Source organism: Rhineura floridana, chromosome 4 (genome assembly GCF_030035675.1).
Source record: "Rhineura floridana isolate rRhiFlo1 chromosome 4, rRhiFlo1.hap2, whole genome shotgun sequence".
NCBI lineage: Eukaryota > Metazoa > Chordata > Lepidosauria > Squamata > Rhineuridae > Rhineura > Rhineura floridana.
In genome coordinates, this window is record NC_084483.1 from 47,130,510 (window position 1) to 47,154,830 (window position 24,321).

Genomic DNA, 24,321 nt, shown 5'->3' on the forward strand with positions numbered 1-24,321 from the left:
GCAGGTTTAACAATGGCAAAGAGTGGAGGTCAAGCAAATAGCCTACTTTTTCAGTCTCGATGAAGGGGGGTAATTTTACCTTCTCAGCTCAGCTATTCTCCAGTCCTTATTTATGAGAAGCTCACAGGTAAAATCAGTGGGGAAATATTAATGTTAGTGTTTGTTTGTTTTCCAGATATGGTTTCTGGTACTCATTTATCAATACAAATTATCCTGGATGAATAAGGTGATTATATCCATTCTTCTTCTGAAAATAATTGCATTAAATGGGGATTTACTTGTTTATATCTTAGGTCTTTTGAGACAATGTGCTGGAAAGTAAAAAAAATTGTGACAGGCTGATAGGCTTAATTCTTTCCTTCTTGAAAAAGAAAATGGTACCAATTAGATAATATGGATATGTCTATATACACAGTGTTTGATGCCTCAGTGGAGTGCTTTTGCTTATTCAGTCAATTTATGCTTACTTTATGTAGCAATTGTATGCACACTTATCAGGGAGTAAGCCTCCCTGAACACAGTAGGGTTTACTACTGAGTAAACATGCATAGAGTTGTATGGTGAAAATGGAAATGGACTGCCTTCATGTCGGTCCTGACTTATGGCTACCCTATGAATAGGGTTTTCATGGTAAGCGGTATTCAGCGGGGTTTACCATTGCCTCCCTCTGAGGCTAGTCCTCCCCCGCTGGCTAGGGCCTGCTCAGCTTGCCACAGCTGCACAAGCCAGCCCCTTTCTTGTCTGCAGCTGCCAGCTGGGGGGGCAACTGGGCTCCTTGGGACTATGCAGCTTGCCCACGGCTGCACAGGTAGGAGGGCATGTAACCCCTGAGCCTCTCATTGTGGGGGTGATCTTTAGCTGGCCCTTGACACCCAGGAGACACGAGCGGGGATTTGAACTCACAGACTCTGGACTCCCAGCCAGGCTCTCCTCCCCACTGTGCTATACCAGCTCACAAGTTGTATGATATTAATTATTAAAAATATTTCAGTGTCTTCTTAGTCAAATTGGATCTATACTGAGGAGAGGTTCCAAGTTCTGCATGCAGTCCAATCACACCTTTATGTGCAAGCATTCCTATTCATTAGTTAATTATTAATATTATTAATAATATTTGTTACTGCATTTTTTACATGCTGAGCCATCCGAACATGGTATTTTATAGAACACACACACACACACCAGGTTCCCATCTGAAGGAATTTGCAATAAAAGTTTTGATCATGGGGAACAAAATGGAGGGAGGAAAGAGCAAGGAGAGATGAGGATCATAAAAATAAGAGCAAATGCAACAACACATTCTAGCACAGTCTTCTGCATGTCTACTCAGAGGTAAGTCCCACTGAGTTCAATGGAACTTACTCTCTTATAAGTTTACATAGAGTTACTATGTTTTAGTTGGAAAGGGGCAGAGCAATCAAAACCCTAGATCTGCTAAGCTAGAGGGGGTTAGGACGAGGTGGAAATGTCCACCAGTGAAAAGTTCTGCCACTGTAAATCTCCTGAGTGCACCTGCTTAAACAACAGTCATATAATGATCAGAGCACTTAGGAAGGAACATATGGGCAAAAATAGTCCTACCTGTTCTCAAGCTCAACCAACTCATTGAACTATGTCTAGAAAAATGGGTAGCCAATAGTTATGATACAAGCTCAATAGCAGACAAAACCCTTGCAACAACATTTTGAACCAATAAAGCTTCTAGATTTATATTACACTAGTCTAATCCGGACGTCATCAAACCACAAAAAGTTCTATCTTCTCCAGGCAAGGGTACAGCTGGTATATCAACATAAGCCTTTAGAAAGCATCCCAGTCATCTCTGTCATTTGGTCATACAGAAACAGCACCAATTCAGGGCATATCCCCAAAGTGTGGATAAGTATCTTAAGGGGAAGCATAACTCCAACCAAGGCAGGCTGAACAAGTTCCCTAAGTGTATTTATACTGATATATCTGGAATAAATTCCTTCATACCAGGTATGGGGAACCTGGTACAGTATGTTGCTGGGCTATGAGTTGACTCACATAAGCGTTAGCTAGTATGGGTAATAGTTAGGGAAGAGGGGAGTTGGAGTACAACAACATTTGAAGGGCCACAGGTTCCCCACTCTTTGCTAAGGTCTACAAAATTTGTTGGGATATTAAGATTTTTTTTTGGCCTGAATAGCACTGCTTTGATAGCTATGTGTTATATACTAAAGTTGCCATCTGCTATTTTCTTCTTTTGGTGACATTGTTCACACTATCTACTAAAAATAGAACAGAAATGAAGGTCTAAGAGAATGTTTAAATAATTATTCTTATGACTTTTTATAGGAAGACTAGATTTAGGAAAAATACAACAAATTTACTCTCAATATACTTGGACAAAGCATCTCTGCTTTTTAAATCTGATTCTCACACTGATTCATATTTGGGTACAAAAATGATTGTATATTACATGAGATGTGCATATTTGGATCAAAATATGTACATCAGAAAACACTGGCTTATGGACATTTACATTAGCTGAAATATATATGGCCATATATGGCCAGAATCATGGCCAGTAGCATTTTACCTTAGGCATGTTTGGGTTTTTTTTGATGCAAACTCCAAATCTCTGTATACAAAAAAAAGAAAGAAAAAAAGACCAATGTGGTAATCAGATGACACATTTACTATATGAAGTCACTTATGAGTTTCTGAAGCCAACAGTGCTAATTTGATAATTTCCAAATCAATGTCCCCAAGTGTTTTTTATGGTAGTGATTATGATACAGTTTGTGAAGTCTGTATCATACTAAGGAATGGTCCTGAGAAGATGCCCATAGCTGGGGGCTAATAATCTTTGCATCCCTTGCAAATACTGATATGGTTTATTTGAATCCATGACACAGAAAAACATGGGACAGACGTTTTGGCTTGAAGGTGCATAGTAAAGAATTCAAAACATTGATCAGTTAATTCAATAATGTTCACTATATTTCAATAATGTTTGTTTTAAAATATTTTTAACTAGAAACCTCTCTCTGCATCTCGTCTTAGATGAAAGCATATTTTAAAAGTATTTCAACAACCACCATGGAAGATCATGGTTCTAAAATGTGACGGGCACCTTCACAGATACAAAAGGCTTTCCATTTGTCTTGCATGAGTTAGATGGTGACAGAAATGGTGTGTACATCTGAAGAAGACTATGGCGTTTAATAATGTTATCCAGCTGTATGTCTCCTTTCATCTGAGCCTAGCCTTGTAGTCTTGGTCTGTACTGTGCTCTTTTTTGACCTTTGTCTGTAGTGTTTAGCCTCTTGTGAATATTCAGGTCCATAAACTCTGTGTGGTTTGGATTCATCACTGGAACTACTATTCCAAACTGTAGCAGATGTGGAAGTGTTTTCATAGATCTATTTAGTGAGAAGGCAATGATTGTTTTGGAGAAGGGCTATAGCTCAGAGGTAGAGCATCTGCTTTGCATGCAGAACATCCCAGATCCAATCCTTAGCACCTCCCAGTAATGCTGCAAATGCCCCTTTTTTGAAACCCTGGATAGCTGCTGCCAGTCAGTGTTGACAATACTAAGCTTGAATGATAAATGATATTAAAAGTATAAGGCAGCTTCTGATGTTTTCATCATTAAGATGTGGCAAGATATTTCAAGCAAAAGTTGCCTGTGATATAACATGCTGCAAAGAAAAAAAAATCCACTAATCCAAACTGTGAACTCGCACTTTCCTAAAGCATTCCTAAATTTTAACTTTTAAATTATCATGACATCACATGTTACAGTTTTAAGAATAAGGCATGATTTAACGATATTTGCAAAGTATATATGTGAACACAAGTATTAGCAGCAAGCAACTCACTGCTTATCTATGCCAAAGGTAAAGCCAATTGAAGTGAAGTTTCACACAGTCTCCCCATTATTCCACAAATGTCCAAGTGATTGAAGGTAATTTTTGCCTAAATGACATTCATCCATATTCTCATGGTCCCCAGCCTGTCAGATAATTCTGCCAATCAGTGACACTTGCTGAGACATTTTTGACTGAGAATTGGGTGGATGCCAGTATAACACACATTGGCTATAGATGACCAAGCTATCAGCAGATGGTTGAATAAGCTTCAGATCATGCATCTACTAAAGCACTCATTTAATTTTAAAGAATGCGACTCCTTTTCCATCAAAACAGATTTTGGTAACGTGGGAGTTGGAAGGTATGAATATTCCTTTAAAATGTTGCCTGGAGAAAATACATATTCTATACATATATATTATTTTGTTATAGAGGAGGAAAATGCAAAATATTATTCATCTCTTTTTGAAGGGTTAAGCCTCCATGGCTTTCATAGTAAACATATAATTGACCTTCAGCTGTGAAAAACAAATCCTCATGAGATTCATTACATTTAACGTTTCTATCAGAGTCAGCATGCATATAAAACAGCTAGGTAAGGATATATGAAAGGGATTTTTTGGGACCTTAATTGCAGCCAACATCTCTGTCCCTCCAATGTCTTAGGTCTTTTAGTTTCCTTCTAACTGAATAACTGGTTAGCTATGTATAGAAAGATCATTACTATTGACTGAACAGTTTAAGTAAAACAATTCATTCATGTGGGTTGCCATGTGAAAGTGATTGTGCTGCTGCAGATTTCAGGTCAACTTTAATCCTGAACTGAATTGTCATAGCTAAATGATATGTTATGGGTGCAACAGCTACAATGTGTTACCTGTCTTACTTCAGGGGATGCACCAGATGCCTATGTGCTTTTTTTGAATATGTGGAACTGTTGCCACTGGACAGGGCAACCTACACAAACAAGAGCCCCGTATTTGGAGAGTTTTGCATATTTCTAGATATATGCATATTAGAAAGGCCTTGCCATTGTCATTGCTCTGGGGTTGGACTCCCCTTCTTCAGGGAACTGGGGTTGGAAATCCATACTAAATCATAAGCACTTGCACAAGAGAAGGCAGCAGCTTTCTGGCTTGAGAAGGTTACATTTCCCTCCTCTGACTCTGAGAACTCCAGCTGAGATGGCCTAGTGGGATCACAGTGTCCGTTGTTCTGTTTGCATCAACTAAACAGAACACCTAAAGGAAGCTGGACCCCTTTAAATGAAGGGGCTCCTCTTATGGAAAGTGGAGCTAGCTACTGAGACAGAGGCGCTGCTCCTATTTCAGGCTCAGTTGCAGGGTGACTGTTGCGGAAACATTCTAGCTCTACTCTTATGAAGTTGCCAGCCTGAGCTCTGCATGGAGCTGTCCAGGGTACTATTGAAGCCTTGTCTTACTACTGCTGAGGCTCTCATTCAAAACAGAACATTTATGAACTATTTTTGTTTGTTTTTTAAATACAGAGGTTTTATGGCATCAGTTAATGTTAACTTAGCTCAAGGCAATCAACTTTGAATTTCAATACTATCTAGATTAAAGCACATATTTTTACATTTGATACAATGCGCATAGCAATAATTGCCTCCCATTAGTATAATCATTAGTAGATTAAAGACTGGATGAGGGGCCAGCCCTCATGAACATTTCTGAGAGTGTTGTGAACTGTTGGGAAACCCTAGTCTACAAGGATTCCAGACATTCAGCCTGGGCAATATCTGGTTGTGTTCATGAATTTCCATTGAGTGAAGGCAGCCCACAACTGCTTTTTTTATTATTACATGCCACTCTGAATATATGTTTACTGTGTTTTATGTAGCAATTGGGTTGAATATGTTTATGAGAACGCATGATTGCATCTCAGCAAAAGCTTAGCAGAGAACAATTTTCCCTGTTTTATACTTGCACAGGTTATACTGAATTAATCTTGATTGCCTTCCATGCACTTAAAAAAAAAACCCCTTGGTTTTGTATAACATATTTTTTACTGTAGGCCAAAATATCAAAAGGTACTCTCCCCACATTTCCTTTTCTTGCATTGTGCTACAGTAAAGTTGAGTCATCCCTTCAGGCAACCTACGCACTCAAGAGGCTACTTCAAAGTGGCTCCAAATATAGAATGAAGGATTCTGCTTCATCTTTGTTAGCCATCTTATACTATTTAGAGAGGTGGGATTTTTTGAAAATCTTGATGCTGAGCTTATCCACACAGATCTTTTTTAATTTCCATATAGGTCCTTGTTCTTGACAAGTAGTGATTTTTTTTACCAATTCCACTAAAAATGTGAACATATTTGTATAATAATGTACATAATATTATGCACCTATTACAAGTATATACACTCCATGTTACCTAAAACAGTACATAAACAGACACATACAACAATGAATATAGTTGTATTTTAAAAAGTATGTGTTAATACTTAAAAAGGTAGCTGCAGAAATATAGGACGGCATGGAGCTTGATTCTTTTATGGGTATTACTGATATAATAGACATATTTTGTGTATAATTTTGCATACAATCAGTTGGGCTCTTTTTCAAAAGCAAAAGCCAACAATGCACAACTGGCTCAGACATATGCAGGAGCTTGATGCAAGAGGCATTCCAATGTTGGCAAAGCACAACTGAGTCAGATCTGCCACACTCTGCGTGAACACATTTAAAACTGATTCCTCCTCTACCCATCTCTGTGTATGCATCCACCCTTTATCAATCTCTTGGGTTGTCACGTCAGATGGAGGCAGTGTATGCACTTCACATTTAAAATAGTATTATATCACTTTAAACTGTCATGGCTTCCCCCAAAGAATCCTGGGGACTGTCATTTGTTAAGGGTGCTGAGAGCTGTTAGGAGATCCCCATTCCTGTCATAGAGCTACAATTCCCAGAGCTCCCTAGGAAGAGGGATTGACCATTAAACACTCTGGCAATTGTAGCTCTGTGAGGAAAATAGAGGCCTCCTAACAACTCTCAGCACCCTTACCAAATGTCCACAGGATTCTTTGAGGGAAGCCATGACTGTTTAATATGGTATAACAGTGCTTGAAACGTATAGTGCAAATGGGGCTCATATCACAAATCTAAGAGAAAAACAAGGGATTTGCACATCTACAAGATTTAGGAAAGTACATTAAAAGTTTTTTTAAATTATTCATAAGCCAGTCTTCACCTTTGAAGCATCCTACAAATCGTACACATTGCAGTAGGAAAAGTATAAATGAATGAAAAAAAAGTAAGATATATTTTATCTTACTAGGACTTAAAAGAGCACTACAAGGTTTAAAAAAGGCTGCTTACTTGGAAAAGTATATCTCTGAAGATGTGTTGCCATCCTAATGTTGATGTGTGTGCGTTGTTGCGTGAAACAGCATACGTTACGTTGGAGTTAAGTTGCTCAAGAAACTTCTCAGATGCATTAGATCAGGTTAAGAGTCTTTTATTAAGACATTATGGCTTAAGGCTTTAAGATCCCCCCCTCTAGGAGAGAAGTTCTCAGTTCAAAGACATTACACAGAAGACTCAGCTCAACACAGATAACTGCTAGAACTCTCCCAGTCTATCTTGATGCTGCCATGACAACGGCCTTGGCTATCCATTCCCAGACTGGGCAAAGACATAACTTCTCTTAGCTACAGTTTTTCAGACTTGATGGAAAACAGACTCAGTGACAGTGCGGTTCAATGGTCAACAATCCCCCCTTTTCCCCATCATGTCTGTAACTCATTACAACAATAACAACAATACATTTCTACAATACATCTTGCAATAGAGCTTACATTGCAGTACGGTTCAGAACATCTCTGTACATTTAGCTAACACTTTATTCAATCAAACTTTGGCTGTACACATGTCAAATACAAAGTGTCAGGATCCATTTCCACCAGTTTATGCATTCCAGGACTGGTAATTACCCCCACAGTATATCTTTCTGGTGGTTTCCCTATGTTTACTCTTGTAGAACGTCTTAATGGCACTAGGGCTTCTGCTCTCTCTGCCCCCCCATCTGTGCTTGTGCTTGGCACAGCCTGCGCAGGAGATTCCATTTCCTCAGCCTTACGTTTCTTTGATCTTTGTTTCCCACAAATGAGCTCATTTAACGCATCTCTGAGAGGAATATGTGTGCCCTCCACCTTTATGTCTGGATTTGGCTTAAATGTTTGTGATTGTGTGTCATCTGACCCTGTAAGAACAACTGTTTCCCTTTGATCCCAAGGCTTTTCTGAGACTTTAATGCTTCTGCTCAGAATTAATTGCTGTGTTTCTGGACACCAAACTCTGAAATATGCATTCTGAAATCCCAAAACAAAACCTTGCAGTGCTCTGGGTGCAAGCTTGCCCCTCCTTTTTCCCTGTGGAATGTGGATCCAGCATCTTGCCCCGAATTTTTGAATGTGTTGTATTTTTGGTTTTCTGCCAGTGATTTTCTCATAAGGAGACATTCCAAGTGCACTGTGTAATACCCTATTGTGAATGTAATTTGCATAAAGAATTGCTTCTGCCCAGAAAGAATTCCCTAAACTGCAATCCATTAACATGGCTCTCATTGCTTCCTGCAGCACCGTTTTTTCTCTCTGCAGTTCCATTGGAAAACGGGCTGTATGGAGCAGTAAAATTCTGTTTTATTCCCTTACTCTCAAGGAAGTCACTCAATGCTTTACTCGTGAATTCCCCTCCCTGGTCTGAGTGTATCACTTTCACAGTGATGCCATGTTGAGTTTCAATTCTCTTAATGAACAGCTTCAGCTTCTGTTCAGCTTCACTTTTATGCTTGAGCAAATAAAGATTCATGTATCTAGAGAAATCATCTACCAGTACCATAAAGAATTTCGCACCTCCGCGTGAAGCATTTATTGGCCCTGATAAATCAACATGAACTAGCTGGTAGGGAGCTGTGGTTCTTTCAGCCTCCCGGTTAATTGGTGCAATAGTCATTTTAGCTTTATGACAAGAATCACAATCCATTAACTGTCCACAATCTCTTAAACGCATGTCTTCACTATGCATTCGGGTTTTCTTAATCGTGTCAAGGTTTGCATGCCCCAGCCTTTGATGCCATTCATGGACGCAGCCCTGATGTACCTGTGCCTCAGCATTTAACACAGCACACCCTGCTTGACTGCTCTTTATTACAAACTGTGAATCATTAAGGCTTCCCTGCAAACACACTTGATCTCCCCTCATTACATAACATTTGTCTTTGTGGAACAATACAGAAAAATCACAACTCACCAGTTTTCTGACTGACAAAATGTTATGAGCTAATTCTGGAACAAACAAACATTCTGAAAGTATTCCCAGCTTGTCAAATCTCACCAGACCTCAGGCTTCCACGCTCTTTTGCGATCCATCCGCAAGTAAAACAAAGTCCTGCTCATTTGTAGACGTGTAAAACAAACTCCTGTCTTTAATTAATATATGGCTTGCCCCGCTGTCAACAATCCAGTTAACAGGTGCTAAATCTTGAGACTTCTGTTTACAAACAAAGTTCACATTTCCCTGCTTCAAGCCTCCGTCCCTGGAGTTTCGCTTGACTGCACAGTCTTTCTGGAGATGCCCACGAGCCCCACAGGCGTAACAAGATTTCAGCCGTTGCTGTTCTTGCTTGTTTTCCTGTCTGCAGCTGCTTTCTTCTTTCAGCTTGGCTCTTTGCTTTTCCTCAGCACTTTTCGCCTCTTGTCTCCGCTGCCATTCCTGGGTCAGCTTTTCCTCAATAAACGCAACGTTCAGACCTCCATCAGGCATGGCTTCGAAAGCCATGACCATATTATTCCAAGTCCCATCGAGTGAAGCCAGGATCAGATAGGTCTTCTGAAGTTCAGAGTGCTCGACGCCTCGGTCCGTCAGCTCAGCAAACAAACGTCTGAATTCTGTGAGATGCTCACTCATTTCGCACTCACCCGTGAAGCGCATCTGGTAAAGCTTCCGTGCCAAACACAATCTAGATCCCGCAGTCTGTTGCATATGAATGCCTTCCAACACGTCCCACATCTGTTTGGCGTTTGTAACATCTCTCACGTGTAGAAGTTGAGAGGCTGATAGAGCCAAGATTATAAACGCCTGCGCCCTCTGATCTTTGCGCTTCCAGGCCGCGGTCAATACCGCCGGAGGGGGTCCATCTATAATGTCCCATAAATCCTCTTTTATCAGCAAAGCCCTCATCCTCGGCTTCCAGCTGGCAAAATTCTTTTCCGTCAATCTCCCCCAGACAGGTTTACAGCCATGTTGCTCACCTCTGTCTGGTACAATCAATCAAACTGCCCTCTGGAACTCCGTCTGCCGTTCAGACCAGCAACTTACTCCCGTGTAATGCGCTGTGGATCTGGGCCCATAACCCCTGTTGACATGTGTGCGTTGTTGCATGAAACAGCATACGTTACGTTGGAGTTAAGTTGCTCAAGAAACTTCTCAGATGCATTGGATCAGGTTAAGAGTCTTTTATTAAGACATTATGGCTTAAGGCTTTAAGATCCCCCCCTCTAGGAGAGAAGTTCTCAGTTCAAAGACATTACACAGAAGACTCAGCTCAACACAGATAACTGCTAGAACTCTCCCAGTCTATCTTGATGCTGCCATGACAACGGCCTTGGCTATCCGTTCCCAGACTGGGCAAAGACATAACTTCTCTTAACTACAGTTTTTCAGACTTGATGGAAAACAGACTCAGTGACAGTGCGGTTCAATGGTCAACACCTAAACCAGTGAACAAAGAGAGAATCTTAAAATAAAAGGTACAACCACAGAGATTAACAAAGTGTGTTATGGCAGCTCAAACCCAAAGTAGCAAGAACAAGGATGTTTATTATGCTATTTAAATTGTAAAAGATGCTCACCTGGAAAAGGATTTAATACTTCTGTGAGATAAGCTGATTATGTAATTGAACACGGACTTGATTCACTGCAGAAGTATGCTGAATTAATTTTACATTTCCACACAAAGTAAAATTTAATTGTGTTATGTGGGTAAGAAATATCTGGCCTGCGGAACACATGTGATATGGGGGGAAATCTATGCTTTTTAGAACAGAGCTTTGTGCAGATGGCCTCTTGAAATTCTGCACCCTATCTGTGGTCGGAGAAATGGGGGATGGGAGATGGGACATTTCCCAAGTTCCTCCAAGGAAGGAGAAATTCTCCAACAGTTTTTCATGGGTGGCACTCAACGTTCCTTCCCTCATATCTTTTCCCCTGTAGCTGCAAGCAGCAACTTGGAGGTTAAGGCTATCAATGGAGAAAAAGGCTATAAATGGCTACTAGCCATGATGGCTGTGCTCTGCCATCAAAGTCAGAGGCAGCATGCTTCTGAAAACCAGTAGCTGGAAGCTGCAGAAGGGGAGAATGCTCTTGCATGGAGGTCCTGCTTGTGGATTTCCCATGGGCATCTGGTTGGCCACTGTGAGAACAGGATGCTGGATTAGACAGGCCATGGCTTGATTCACAAGGCTCTTCTCATGTTCTAATGATCTTAACTATATTGGCCTCCTGGACATCATTTTGCATTTTCCATAATGCCCCTGGTGGAGAATATTTCTAGAGGTGTGAGGAAAACAACCAATTGTCAGATGTTGCTGGACTGTAACTCCCATCATCCCTAACGGCTAGCTGTGCTGGTGAGAATTGGAGTCTGGTGGCATCAACGAGGGAGGGGCTGGCATGGTTTCCCATCAGTGACTGATGCTGTTTGAAAAAATAATTTCGCCCATAACTATAAATCTGTACAAAAATACTGATGCACATAGCTTTTGCTGAAATTATACAAAACTACATGCTATTGATGGATGTTAACAAATCCTTGAAAATATATCTGGCCTGGAATATATTTTATTCCAATTGCTGTGCTCTGTTTAGTTGATGATTTTTTTTGCTATAATTGTGATTTTTGGCATATGTGTGTGTGTTGTTCTTGTTTTTAAGCTGGATATGTGTTTATTTTTGCTGGTTTTATCAATGCCTTGATGTTTGTAAAGTTTTGTATTGCATTTTATATTGTTTTTAAGTTGTATTTTTATCCTGTTACTAGTAAATCACATTGAGAGACCCTTACCAGTAAAAGCAGCCTATAAATATGAGGATATAAGGATGAATCTGATCTTAGTTTCAAGTGATTACCTCATAAAAAAGGTATATATTGAGGTGTATATTGCTCAGCATTTGAAAAAAACCTTAGTGTTGTAAACATGAGAATTCTGATTTTTAGACATCCATGCCAAGACCAAAAATGTGAAGTTTTTAGAAATCTCCTTTCATAATATGGAGAACTAGATATAATGTATAGTATGATGTTGTAATAGCACAAGGACCATGTTGTATTAGGAAAGGCAAAGAGATACCTCAGAGCAGGAAGTGGCACACTTACTTCTAAATAGACATGAATAAGATTGCACCAATACATGACTGTGATGGGCCACTGGTGCCACAAGATCTTTTGTTGTTTTTGCTGCTGTAAAAGACCAACAGGGCTTCCCCTCTGGAAATGCATTAATGGGGAAAGGGAATACACAGGAAAGTTAATTTATTTGCAAACATCTACAGATGGCTGATATATGTCTGTTGTGTGGTGCAACATACATACAAAATTATGTATATTTCTGCATCACCAGACAACAAAATGGAATAAAGACTTGTACAAAATAAACCAATTGCTGTGAAACAGAAAGAATGAATGTTGGAATGAATTGAGGCATGTTTGTACATCCCTAATCACAATCCAGATCTGGCCCACAGTCCAGTGGTTCCCACCAAATGACAGAAATACAAGACACAGTTTGGCTTTCTTCCATACAAATAAGTCATACCATTCTTGTTTGTTCAAACATGATGATTTGATCTGCAGATTTAATAAACGTTCAGTTTTCATTCTTAAAAAAATATACTTGAAGAAGCTAATACAGTGTTATAAGCATCTATTGACGCAAAAGTAATTTTTGAAAGCTTCGGCGGTTTTTCCAAATTAGAGTGTACAGTTTTACCTTTGATAAAAATGTACATTTTGGTTCATGTACAATTATACCACTAAGTTACAAGTTAAGGTTTATTACAGTTAGCTCTCTTTTCTTAGTACAGACAGAACAAAATTGTGTGCAGCTACCAAGATTAGTAAACTGGTTGTTTTATTTTATACTACATTTAATAAGTATGTGGCAAAACATTTTAGCGCCCCTCCTTGCACTCACACACACACACACATAATGACCCATGCTGAAGTGTAGTGGAAAAGTAAGAGTGATGTATATAATTTTTTCTATAGGTTTTCTATATTGTTGATGTACCCAGATGGTATCCAATGTGAGATGATTTTGATTTCCAAAGTGCCATGTCAGTACTTTCTCTGCTAGTTTCTCATTTCAGCAAGGGCTGTTATATTCTTCAGAGTTTTATCTTGAGGAAAACTCTGCCTATTTATTTAGAGGGGCATTCTTTATGTTATTTAAGGGTTATTTCTGGCTCAAAATTCTAGACATGGGAGGGCACAGTACATGGCTGCTGGGCTGTGTTTTCCACAGTCAAGGCGGTTGCCTGGTTTGATACACCAGGTTGATTGATAAGTTGCAGAGAGGGGGCAGACAGTGAATTTCTTCCCTTGAGTGTTGTGTTTTGGGACACGAAAATCTCTGTTGTTTTTTCTTTTTGGGGGTGGGAGGAAGTAATGTAATAAAAAACTATTATTTTTATCAACCAATGTACACAAATGTAAACACATAATCTTTAATATATAGTAAACAGCTACTGAGCAGCTGCCTGCTAACGGGAGACTCTACGTTCAGCATCCCTAGAGCAAGTTGGTCAGCAGGTAGCCATCCATCTGATCCTGTTTCTGCTGGCTAGCTGGCAGCCAGCTGGCCAGCCTAATGGCTAGCTAGCTAGTTTGTCACTCCATAGTTCATTAGTCCTTTCCCCCTCCCATGGACTAGGGACAGAATGAGATGATGAAGCTTTGCTGTGCAAAATGGAGAATGCAGATTGCACAGAGCCAATGTGTATATGTGGAAAGTATCCTTAAGGCCACCAAATGCAATCCCAACCCTGCTTACATGCTTTCCATCTGCCCTAACAGCAAAGATCTGCACATAGCTGGGTAAGTCAATAAAGACTGACAACAACTAATAAATTGCATATGCATAATTTTTGCTAGCATAGTTGTTGGGTGACCAGTAGAAAGCCCATTTAGTAATAAATAAAATATAATTAAGCCACAAAAATATACATTATCTCTCTTTCGCTTTCGAGAAATATAGACACAGAAAATAATAGAGATATAGGGTGATATCTAATGAAGTAGTTCCATTAGCACAAAGACTTCTGGCTGCACAATGGAATTTCCCCCTCTCCTCTCTTTGTGCAACCCCTAAATCTGTTCTGGATTTGTCCCCAACCCCCCAGAGCACATTTGGGGAGGGTGCGATTGGGAAGGGGGGGACTTCCATTGCACAAATGTAAATCATTGCGCTAATGGAATTACTTCACTGAATAATGCCTATAGTGCACCAAAAAGTAGAGTAGAGAAAAAGAAGAGTGACACAGGACTCAGTGATGGGGGAATTGTTGGCATTGTGGTTTGATTCAGCAAGGGCAAAATCACCCCAATTTGCCTTGTTGTTTGGCCCCAGCATAGACACATTCTCTCTCTCTCTCTCTCTCTCTCTCTCTCTCTCTCTCTCTCTCTCCCCCCCCACACACACACACACAATTTCAGCACTACAAGAATAATGTTACAACACATATAACATTGTAGTATAAAACAATTACCAGGGAGACCCAGATTCAAATCCCATTTTAGCCAAAGCTCACACTAGGTGACTTGGAGCAATCCCTCTCTCTCTCAACCTAAACCACTGCAAAGTGTTATTGTGAGGATAAAGTGGAATACACGTCACGCTGAGTTCCTTGGAGGAAGCGATGGGATTAAAATGGAGTATATATTGTTTATGCAATTTTTATAGAACTGAATAAACTTTGGTGATGAATGACAGTTTTTCACTGCATTTTTGGTGATGCATTTTTTCTCTTTCAGTGATCACACTACTGAAGACTTCTACTGTGGTTATTGAAAGTTTATTAGGTTATAAATGCCAGTCTTTATTTAGAAAGGACAGAGAAAAATGGCAATGATGTATAAGTGAGTAACTAATTCTTTACTATGGTGAGAAATGTTGGAGGAAACTTTCTTAAATGTATGAATATTGTGCTGTTTTCTGTCTGAATCCTTTTTGAGTGGTGGAAATTCAGGGTTGCTGGGTATGTGTCCTTTTTGGAAGAGTAAAAACAAATTTGGAGACTATTGGAGTCTGTATAATAATCTATGCATTTGCATACAAGTTGAATGAATATTACAGGGATAAAGAAACAATTACATAGGCAGACAGTACTTAGCCCCAGAGCATTGTAAGTCCAGTATCCTGCATCTCAAAACCAATTATTTCCTGGACAAGTCCAAAATGTTTGGTTCAACACTTCCTGAAATGATTATCACTCTCACTTAGTAGGAAGAGTGACAAATGGTACATTCCAGGTAATTCATTAAAATAGGCTAGGGATGATCTGGGCACTGTTTGCATAGCCCGCTAATGAGTTTTCATATCCCACAGCAATAGAATAGAAATAGCTGCCTGCTTTCTGCATGAGAACATTGTATAGCAGAATATCTTACCTTATGTTTTAGGATGCCAGGATGCTAGTTAGTTGAACTATTTATTTATTTATTTATTATACTTGTATACCACCCCATAGCCGAAGCTCTCTGGGCGGTTTACAGTAACTAAAAACAAATACAATTTAAAATACATCTTTGAAAAACAATTTAAAACACATCCTATTCAAGTCATACCATTTTCCAGGTATCATGGCTCCAAACAAGTCTGCAGAACCTGCACTCTGTTTTGTAAAACAAGCATCTGAAAAATTGCATGTGGGAAGGGGCAAACTTGAGTTGGTGGTACTTCCCATTTTCTCGAACTGTCAGTTAAAGACTTCCATGGGTCTTAAATGCCATGTGAATTGTAAAACCACTTCAAGCATCTGTTTTAATGGGTAGTATCTGCCACTGATACAACTGTTTGTAGATTTTTACTGGCAGATTAAATTTATTGATAATGTGACCATTTCTGGGAGTTGAAATAGATCCAATTCCTATGTGTATTTGATTACTTTTCCACAGGCTTCTTTATTTGCAAAGGTGTTCTTTCCTTTTATTGGCGGGGGACCTGTGTATCACATTGAACAGATATAACATAGTACTTTTGAGCTACTGTTCTTCAGCAAAGCAGCTGGCAGTACAACACTGTAACTGGCCTTTGAAATAAACTCTGATCTTTCCCTCCAAGTCAAAGCACCAAGTCAAAGTCAAAATCAGGGGTAGGGAACCTTTTACAGGCTAAGGGCCACTATCCTGCATGAACAACCTTCCAGGGGACACATGCCAGTGGTGGGAGGGCCAAATGCAAAAAAAGTATACAGGACCAGAGGCAAAATTGGACAGAGCAACAGATGTGACTCTTATCTTTGTGCAATAGGCTACATTCCAGCCATGCAAAAGTTGGTGGTGTCTATCTCCCTACACACACTCCTCCATTCTCCTTTAAGACAAGCAAGAAACCTTGTCACAGCTCAAGGACTCATTACAGTCAGCCAAAAGCACTGGAGGATTGTACATGGCAGGTTTGTTTTGTGGCCTAGTGAGAGTCTTGAGGACCAAAGAGAGGCCTGGAGGGTTGCCCACTCTTGCTTTAGGTGAGGGATTCCCCATACTGCAGTTCATGGACCAACACTGGTCTGCAAGCTTCATTCAGATGGTCCACAGCATGTCGCCCTAAATATTCATATTGATTTGTAATTGTATTTTTATTGCTTCTCTTATTTTGTATGTTGTATTTTAATGTATTACGATTTGAATTCTCTGGAATGCAAATTCTAATACAGTAGTATAAATACAATATAAGAAATAATTATAGGAAAAATTACACCCACATCAGTGTACTTGGTATCAGTTACTTCAGGTTCAGCACTTCTTAACGATACCTTCGGTAGAGAAGCAGGGACAGAAATCATTGACTTCATTTGAGAAGTATTTGGTGGAAACATAGTTCACTGATAAGGGTTCTTTATCATCTTTATATAAAATATTACTAGCACTAACTACTGGTACTTTAGTCTACGACAACAATGGGAGGAAGTTGTTGGTATGGAGATTGATTCTGTAAAATGGGAAAATGTATGGGATAAATTCCCATTTCATTCAATATCAGCAAAACTGCGAGAAAATTCATATAAAATTATTCATAGGTGGTATTTAACTCCGTTAGTTTTGCATAGAATCAATAATACTGCTACACAGAGGTGTTGGAGGGGGTGTGGAGAGCTTGGAAGTTATTTTCATATGTGGTACGTGGATATGTGCTGCTCTTCAGACATTTTGGAAAGAAGTGTTGCATGAAATTGGGATGATTACAGGGCAGAACATCAAGTCTGATCCTGTTATGGCTCTCTTGTCGATTTTCCAAGGAGATAATCTATCATTGCACTCTAAGGATCTAATAGTAACTTTACTAGTGACAGCAAGAATTGTAATTGCTAGTCATTGGAAAAAGATTAATTATAATTTCATAAAATTATGGTTCCGGTATGGAATATAGCTTTAATGGAAAAATTGACACAACAAAGATTGGCAAGGCAGGATCCCACAAAAACAGGCAACTTTCATATTAAATGGTTTATGTTTATAAGTTATGTAGCAGTGGGGGAGCATGATTTCTATAAGCCATCAACTCATGCTTCATTATGGAGGGATGTCTTTGGGTAGTCTATGTAGTTTATTGCATTAAATCCATCTACAAAAAGGAAATTCCTAGATCTCTATGGCGTTTCATGTATTAAATGTTATGCTTTTTAAAGCTTACATTAATCTCAGTAACTCTTTTACCTCTTTTTTATTTATTGATTTCTTATTTTTCTTATTTTAATTTTAAAATATTTTAATTTTAATTTTTCTTCCTTTACTAATTTATTTATGTATATATGTTAGTACATTGTAACAGACATTTAAATTGTTATGAAGTTTTTGATTTATATACTTAAGAAGTTGATTTCAAAAAAAGGAAAAGACAAGAAAAAGAATTTAAGAAATGTGGTAGAAATATTTTGAGTATTTGGTTAAGTCTTATTGTATATAGGGTTATGTGAGTGAGTGAGTGTGGGCGTGTGTATGTACATGGACCACTTTTAAAAGACTATACAGGAAAACTCAAAGTGGAAAAGAGAACAATTATTTAACAAGGGCATTTAGCACAAAAAGGAATCTTCATATGTAACAATGTGAATAATGCTTATTTCTTTCTTTCTTTCTTTGCTATGTATTGTTTTATACTGCGCTGATATTTGTATGGCAAAGAAGAAATAAAATGTGTTTAAAAAAATAAAAAAATAAAAAGAAACAATAAAAATACACTTACAAAACATACGGCATCCAGCCCAGTGCATTGCAATTGCTACAACTGGAACAACAAACATCATTAAGTGATCTGCCAAGACTATGAGCCATTTTCAAGTGGTCTATTGGGGAAAAAAGTTTGGGAGTCATTATTTTAGGTTATCTGTTCTCTATGTGTGTAACACATTATGCAATAAGCAATATATATTTAGAGAATTATGTAATTTATATTATCATTCTTCATTTCAATATTATATTTATATTTCAGCACTGCTATGAGTGTTGTTAACTGTGTATCCAAAATAAACTATTCGAAGTGTAAAATGTGAACAGTTTATCCTTAGAGCTTTTTGTTCTAGTTTAATTAGAACTTGCTATTTTAGTGATAGCATACATTATCGGTATTTTCCTCATTAGAGTGAATGTCACAGTATATACCACTGAGTCACAGACCATCATATGTTTGCACTAAGCTTTTAAATAATGACCTACATACCACTTTTTAAAAAGAAGATTGCCATGGATCTAACACTGGGATGCCAACCATTTCTATTATATTGCTACAAGATGCAACTAACAGTGTGCATTTATGTGTCTGAATATTTCAATTAATTTTTTGAGATATCCTAGAATCTAAGGGCCAAAGTAATTTGATAGGAGCAGGTACATGTCCACACCTTCCACTTGACCCAGACGATTTGGGCTGAGGTGATTTTGCAGCCATTTGAAATAGGGATGAGAAACACATGGGAGGCAGTGTGCATATGCATAGCCCATTCCATCACTGTCTGGGGCACAAAGCCCAGTGGACCACTTAGGCTCAGTCTGCTCCTAACTAGCCCATTTATGCTGCTGTCTCCCGCTGAATGAAGTATTTGTTCTGCTCCCAAACTTGCTTCTACCATATAAGCCTCAAATTTTGCATCGTTATTCAACACACTCTCACCAACTGCATCCTTGAATTAACCATGTGTAAGCCAAAAGGTCATAGACTTTCATTAGTCCTGGGTTTTGAACATGGAGACATTATGGTTTTCTCTCTGTTACTAGTCCCTTACTGCTGCTGCTATTGTTTGTTGGCTTGAATAAATACTTTTGTTTAGGTATAACTCATACACATGTTGGGAGCAGGGAGGGAGATTGCTACCCAGGGCTCCAAATTGGGACCCCATGTTTTCCTGGGTGCAGACTTGAGTCAGTATTGAACAAAAAAGGAAGGAGACTATCCCCTAGGTACTGAACCCGACTCTGGGTGCTGATGGAACATGTGTTTTGTTCCATTGAACATTTATCCAGTGCTCTGCAGCCTCCAGCACTCTACACCCTGGCTGCTTACACTTCCAAATCTGAAAAGCTCCATGGGAGGAGTTATCTCATTAAGTCTTCTCCTTGGTTTTAACTGAAGGCTGCTGAGTGCAAACTACAGGTGAGATGATCTGTAGAATGAAGGAAAGGACATTCTGAACACCTCTTGGCTACCTCAAAAGTAAGGTAAGCATAACAAAAATCTCACACCACCTATGCACATTTCCCCAAAGGTTTCTCTTTTCCTTGTAATTTTCGAATGCAATTTCTTTTCTCTTTAATTAATGGAGATAAAATCAGATAAATGTTCAGTGCAGAACTAACTCCTATCCACCAAGGGCAGAGGACCTCAGCCCTGGGGGCCCAATGTAGTCCTCTAGCCTTCTCTGTCCACCCTTGGAACTCTCCCCAGGTTATACCCCTGACTAGCCTTGCTTCACACCCCAAGTGTTTTTGCCTGGCAGGAATGTATTCCTGCATTCTGCTAATGCCTCTTTTGTCTGGATGGACAAAACAGAGGTGTGTGACTAGTCGACTTTACATTCATTGCCCCACCCACTTTTGCTTCTGACCCTGCCCATCACTGGCATGTGGGCTGAAAAAGGTTCCCCACCCCTACCATACACAAAGCCTCCCACAGAGGTTTTCCTAGCATAACTACCTTTGAGATATGTACACACACATCATTGTTAATTGTGTTCATATCGGAGACTTTTTCAATAATAAATTCACTTTCATACTTTCGAAAGGAATATATTGCCTTGTGGGATGATAACTATTTAAGTATAATTCCATGTAGTTGACTGATGTATTACTTTTCCTTTACAAATGTGTGCAAAAATACAAATATGAGCAAAAAAACACATTTAGCACAAAAAAGCTTATTTAGCACAAAAAGGTTCCAATTTCCTATTGCACGTTAGCAGCTCTATAATTTCTAATAGATACAGATGGGCCTATAAAACAGTTTCCCAAAATCTTGGTGTTGGTGTGGGTTCATTATAGATGAAAACAAAGCATCAAATGTCAGAAGAAATCTCTGGCTCACAAAGTTCTTTTTCAGTGGGAAATACCTGATACAATAAAAAGGTACTTCACAGAACTTTGTGCAAACTTCTGTTCAATGCATGTGAATGCTCTATGCATAGTGTACAGGGAACCTCACCTCAGCATCTAAAAAGAGCACAGCTTAGAAAAGTTACTTTTTTGAACTACAACTCCCATCAGCCTCAGCCAGCATGGCCACTGAATTGGGCTGATGGGAGTTGTAGTTCAAAATAACTTTTCCAAGCTCTGAAAGAGAGTATAGGTCAGTGCCTGTTCAGAGCTTTAAGCATACATTAAACTCTCCATGTTCATATTGGAGGTACTGAATTCAGATTCTGAGATGCAGTCAAGGCAAAGTTAAGATTGGCTATACCAAACCAATCCTAATTGCCAAGAGTATCCAGAGCAAATCCATATGAGCCAGAAGTGTTCTCTGAAGCAGCTTGGGTCCAGGCTATTTAGAGTTTTTTGCAATTGTGAGGAATATCCTCTAGGTTCATTTTTAGTTAGATATCTTAATAAATTAGATATGTATCAGATTCACATATTTTATTCATAATTTTGTTCAATTTCTGCATTAATCTGCACTTCTAAAAATAATCCTTCCCCAAATCCGTATTTTCATGAATGAATTTCTCAAGCACTTGAAGAAACTGAATTAAATGATGAAAATATGGCATAGAGTAGACATAGTTACTATGTCTCAGTAGTTTACAGTCCACTCAGCCATCTTCTAAAGCTATACACAAGCTATTGCAGTACTCTCCTAGCCCGCTGCTTCTGCTCTCATCCTGCTTTTATCCATTCACATTGATTTCTCCCTGGCCCTATAACCACATTTCCTTATATTTTGCAGGAAGCAGAAGCTATGGAGGAAGATAACAGCCACAGTATAAAAGGCCAAAAGATGAGGCTGGCCCACCCAGCAATTGCACAGCATGTTAGGACATACAAAACAAGCATGCAGGAGTGCCAATATAGCACTGGACAAGGCTTTACATTTAAAACACTTGCTGTGGCAGATGTCTGCCACTTCTGGGCATAGCCTTGCCATGTAAATCAAGCCCTTTTCTCCATACCACGTGGTGACATGAAGAATCCCACCCAATCTGAACCGTAAGGTTTCACCCACTGAAACAGTTGCTATGTGGATAGATATTTAAAGAGTCTTGTAGAAACACAGCATCACCCCGTGTTCAAATATATCTATGATATGGTCATCCTCACTCAATGATTACATATTCCCAAGGATATCTTTGTATCTGAGATATAGAAAAGTGAGAGAAATATCTGAAAACCAGCATGTACCAAGCTCAAAAGCAATGCACCTAGCCTTATTGCAAGAAATGTATGACTCTGTTTCTCTTCTACAATTTTTATTGGGTGGGTTGAGGAATGAGGTAACCGAATGTTCTACTTGCTATATTGTCCTCTTCAAATGTTACTGAAATTACTAAATTTGTTTTAGCAATACAATGAGCTCTTCAGTATAAGCAAGAGAAATCAGACATTAACTCAACAACACTTTTATTTTCCTGGCACTTGACAACAATTTCTGAAGAAGATAAAAGACAGAGAATAATGGTAACTGTGATTGCTATAGCAGAAAACATGGAGAAACAGATCATTTGACTTCAAGCAAATATCCATCCATCTCCTTGCCACTATGACAAGCAGCACGCGTTGCTTCAAGTCATATGTGACTTGAAATATGAAGTAGCCAAATAGAAAACAGTGAATATTAATTGCTGTGAAGCACTAATTATTCATGAAATGGAAGTCTTATCAACAGTATGAGCAGAGCTGGAAATTACTTTACCTCACTTTTAGGTTTCCTTGCTGTGGTTGTCCATCATAAATGGACAAAATATCAAAATCTTCTTCAAGGGCAAACGTATGAAATGATAATTGTATCCTGTTACGTTCTCCTGTGATAATGATCCATGTGCAATTTGCATAATTTGGATAGCCATGAGGAAATCCTGGGCTTTCAATTGTACCATTTGGACCCTGTACTAAACCTCCACAGTTCTGACCTGAAAAACAAGGAGAGAGAGAGGAAAAAATGAGTACAGAAATGCTTCCAAGCTCTAATATTTCTTTTTATCTATTTTTTCTAATTATCATAATAAACATGAAAAGAAAGCCTGATCAATGCTGAAAACTCAGCGTTCCATGGCATGTGTCATATTTATCTCAACAATCTAGAGCAAGATATCTCACATGACAGATATTTTACTTGAGTGCAACAGTAATTGTGTGATTGTTTAAAAGTTTCAAATTAATTGTTTTTCCTTTTATTGATGGTATACACTTAAGTCAGCGCTACCAGGGCTGGCAGCAGGGGGCAGCCAAGTGGGGGACTGGTCCAGGGCCCACAAGTTCTAAGGAGTCCACTAGCCTGGCCTCACTCCCACTCATCAGCTGCCCTCCTCCCCAGCAGAAGCCTCGACCTAATGTGGGTGGTTTGGTGACAGTTTTGAATTGGAGCAATCTGGCTCCTGAGCACGGCAGCTGCTGGCTGTAAAATTACCTACTGTCCAATGGCCCCTTGGGGCGTTGCATGTTGGGTAATTGTAAGGTGGGAAACCTCCATGCAAAGGTGCCAAATCACTCTAATTCAAAAGTACAGGCGCCGTGGCCGCACGTTAGCTAGGTGTATTAAACACTTCCCCCGTCTGAGACATAATGCTGCTGCACTGCCACCTACTAGCCGCCCTCCTCCTGAACTAGATGGTTTGGGCTGAACGGGAAGGTGTGCACTCCAAGCTCTCTTGAATAGGAGTGATTCAGCTTGCATGCATAGTGGCTGCACAACTTAAAACTACTCAACATGCATTCTATATCTGGTAATTTTCTGCCAGGCAGCCACTGAGCATGCAATTGGAATCACCCCCATTCTAGAGATCGTACACCGCTCACCTTCCCGCCAAACACAGCCGTGAAAAAGGAAGCCAGCCCAGACTGAAAACCTTGCAGTAAAGGGACAACGGGGTGGATGCAGGAGCGGCTTTTACTGAGGCCTTTCTCCTCTCTAATGAAGGGGGAGCAGCACTGGGCTGAAAAAGAAGAGATGTTTTCTTCTTCTCTCCCAGCATGCCAGCTTCTTGAAAAGTAAGAGGGATCCCCTTTTTCCCCCTGGGGGAGGGGAGGAAAGAGTGGGGGGAGGAGAGAGAGAGAAGAAGCCGAAACACAATGGAGTAGGTGGTATTGGTGTGTGTGTGTGAGAGAAGAGAAAACAGGGGGTTAAATGCTGCTTCTGTGTTTATAAGGGAAGCGAAGAGGGAGGGGAAGTTGTCGCTAACTTGTATGGGGAATGGCTTTGGATTCTTTATAAAAGAGCAGGAGAGATCTTGAAATCTTCCTGTTGTTTTAAAACCCTTTTAGAAAAAAAACAGCCCTTTATATTTTCCTTTCTTCTCCTCCCCTCTTCCCCTTGTCCCAGTGATCTGATAGGGAGTGAGAGAGGAGAGGGCAGTGAAGTCTTTTTTGGGAAGTTCCTATGTGTATCTTTAATTTGGGCAGCTATATGGTTACATATCTAGAGTATTCTGATTTTATCTACATTTTTTTATTTTTATGCAAATAGCTTTCACAATTAAGTGGTATACAAATCCTGTTAAATAAATAAGCAAATAAATAAAAGCTTGTGCTTAGAAAGACCCGT

At 39.3% G+C, this 24,321-nt stretch overlaps 1 protein-coding gene and 1 long non-coding RNA gene across 2 annotated transcripts in view; one reads left to right on the plus strand and one right to left on the minus strand.

The window, feature by feature from the left end:
- The window catches only part of CSMD1 (CUB and Sushi multiple domains 1), a 1,745,606-nt gene that overhangs the window by 1,351,305 nt on the left and 369,980 nt on the right, over positions 1-24,321 (minus strand). The window contains exon 2 of the mRNA XM_061622907.1: positions 22,474-22,690. Coding sequence (XP_061478891.1) covers positions 22,474-22,690 — 217 coding nt within the window. The remainder of the gene's footprint in view (positions 1-22,473; positions 22,691-24,321) is intronic.
- On the plus strand, positions 6-22,719 carry LOC133383039 (uncharacterized). Its single transcript, XR_009762158.1, has 3 exons — positions 6-127; positions 19,708-19,793; positions 21,511-22,719. It is a non-coding gene; the product is annotated as an uncharacterized LOC133383039 (long non-coding RNA).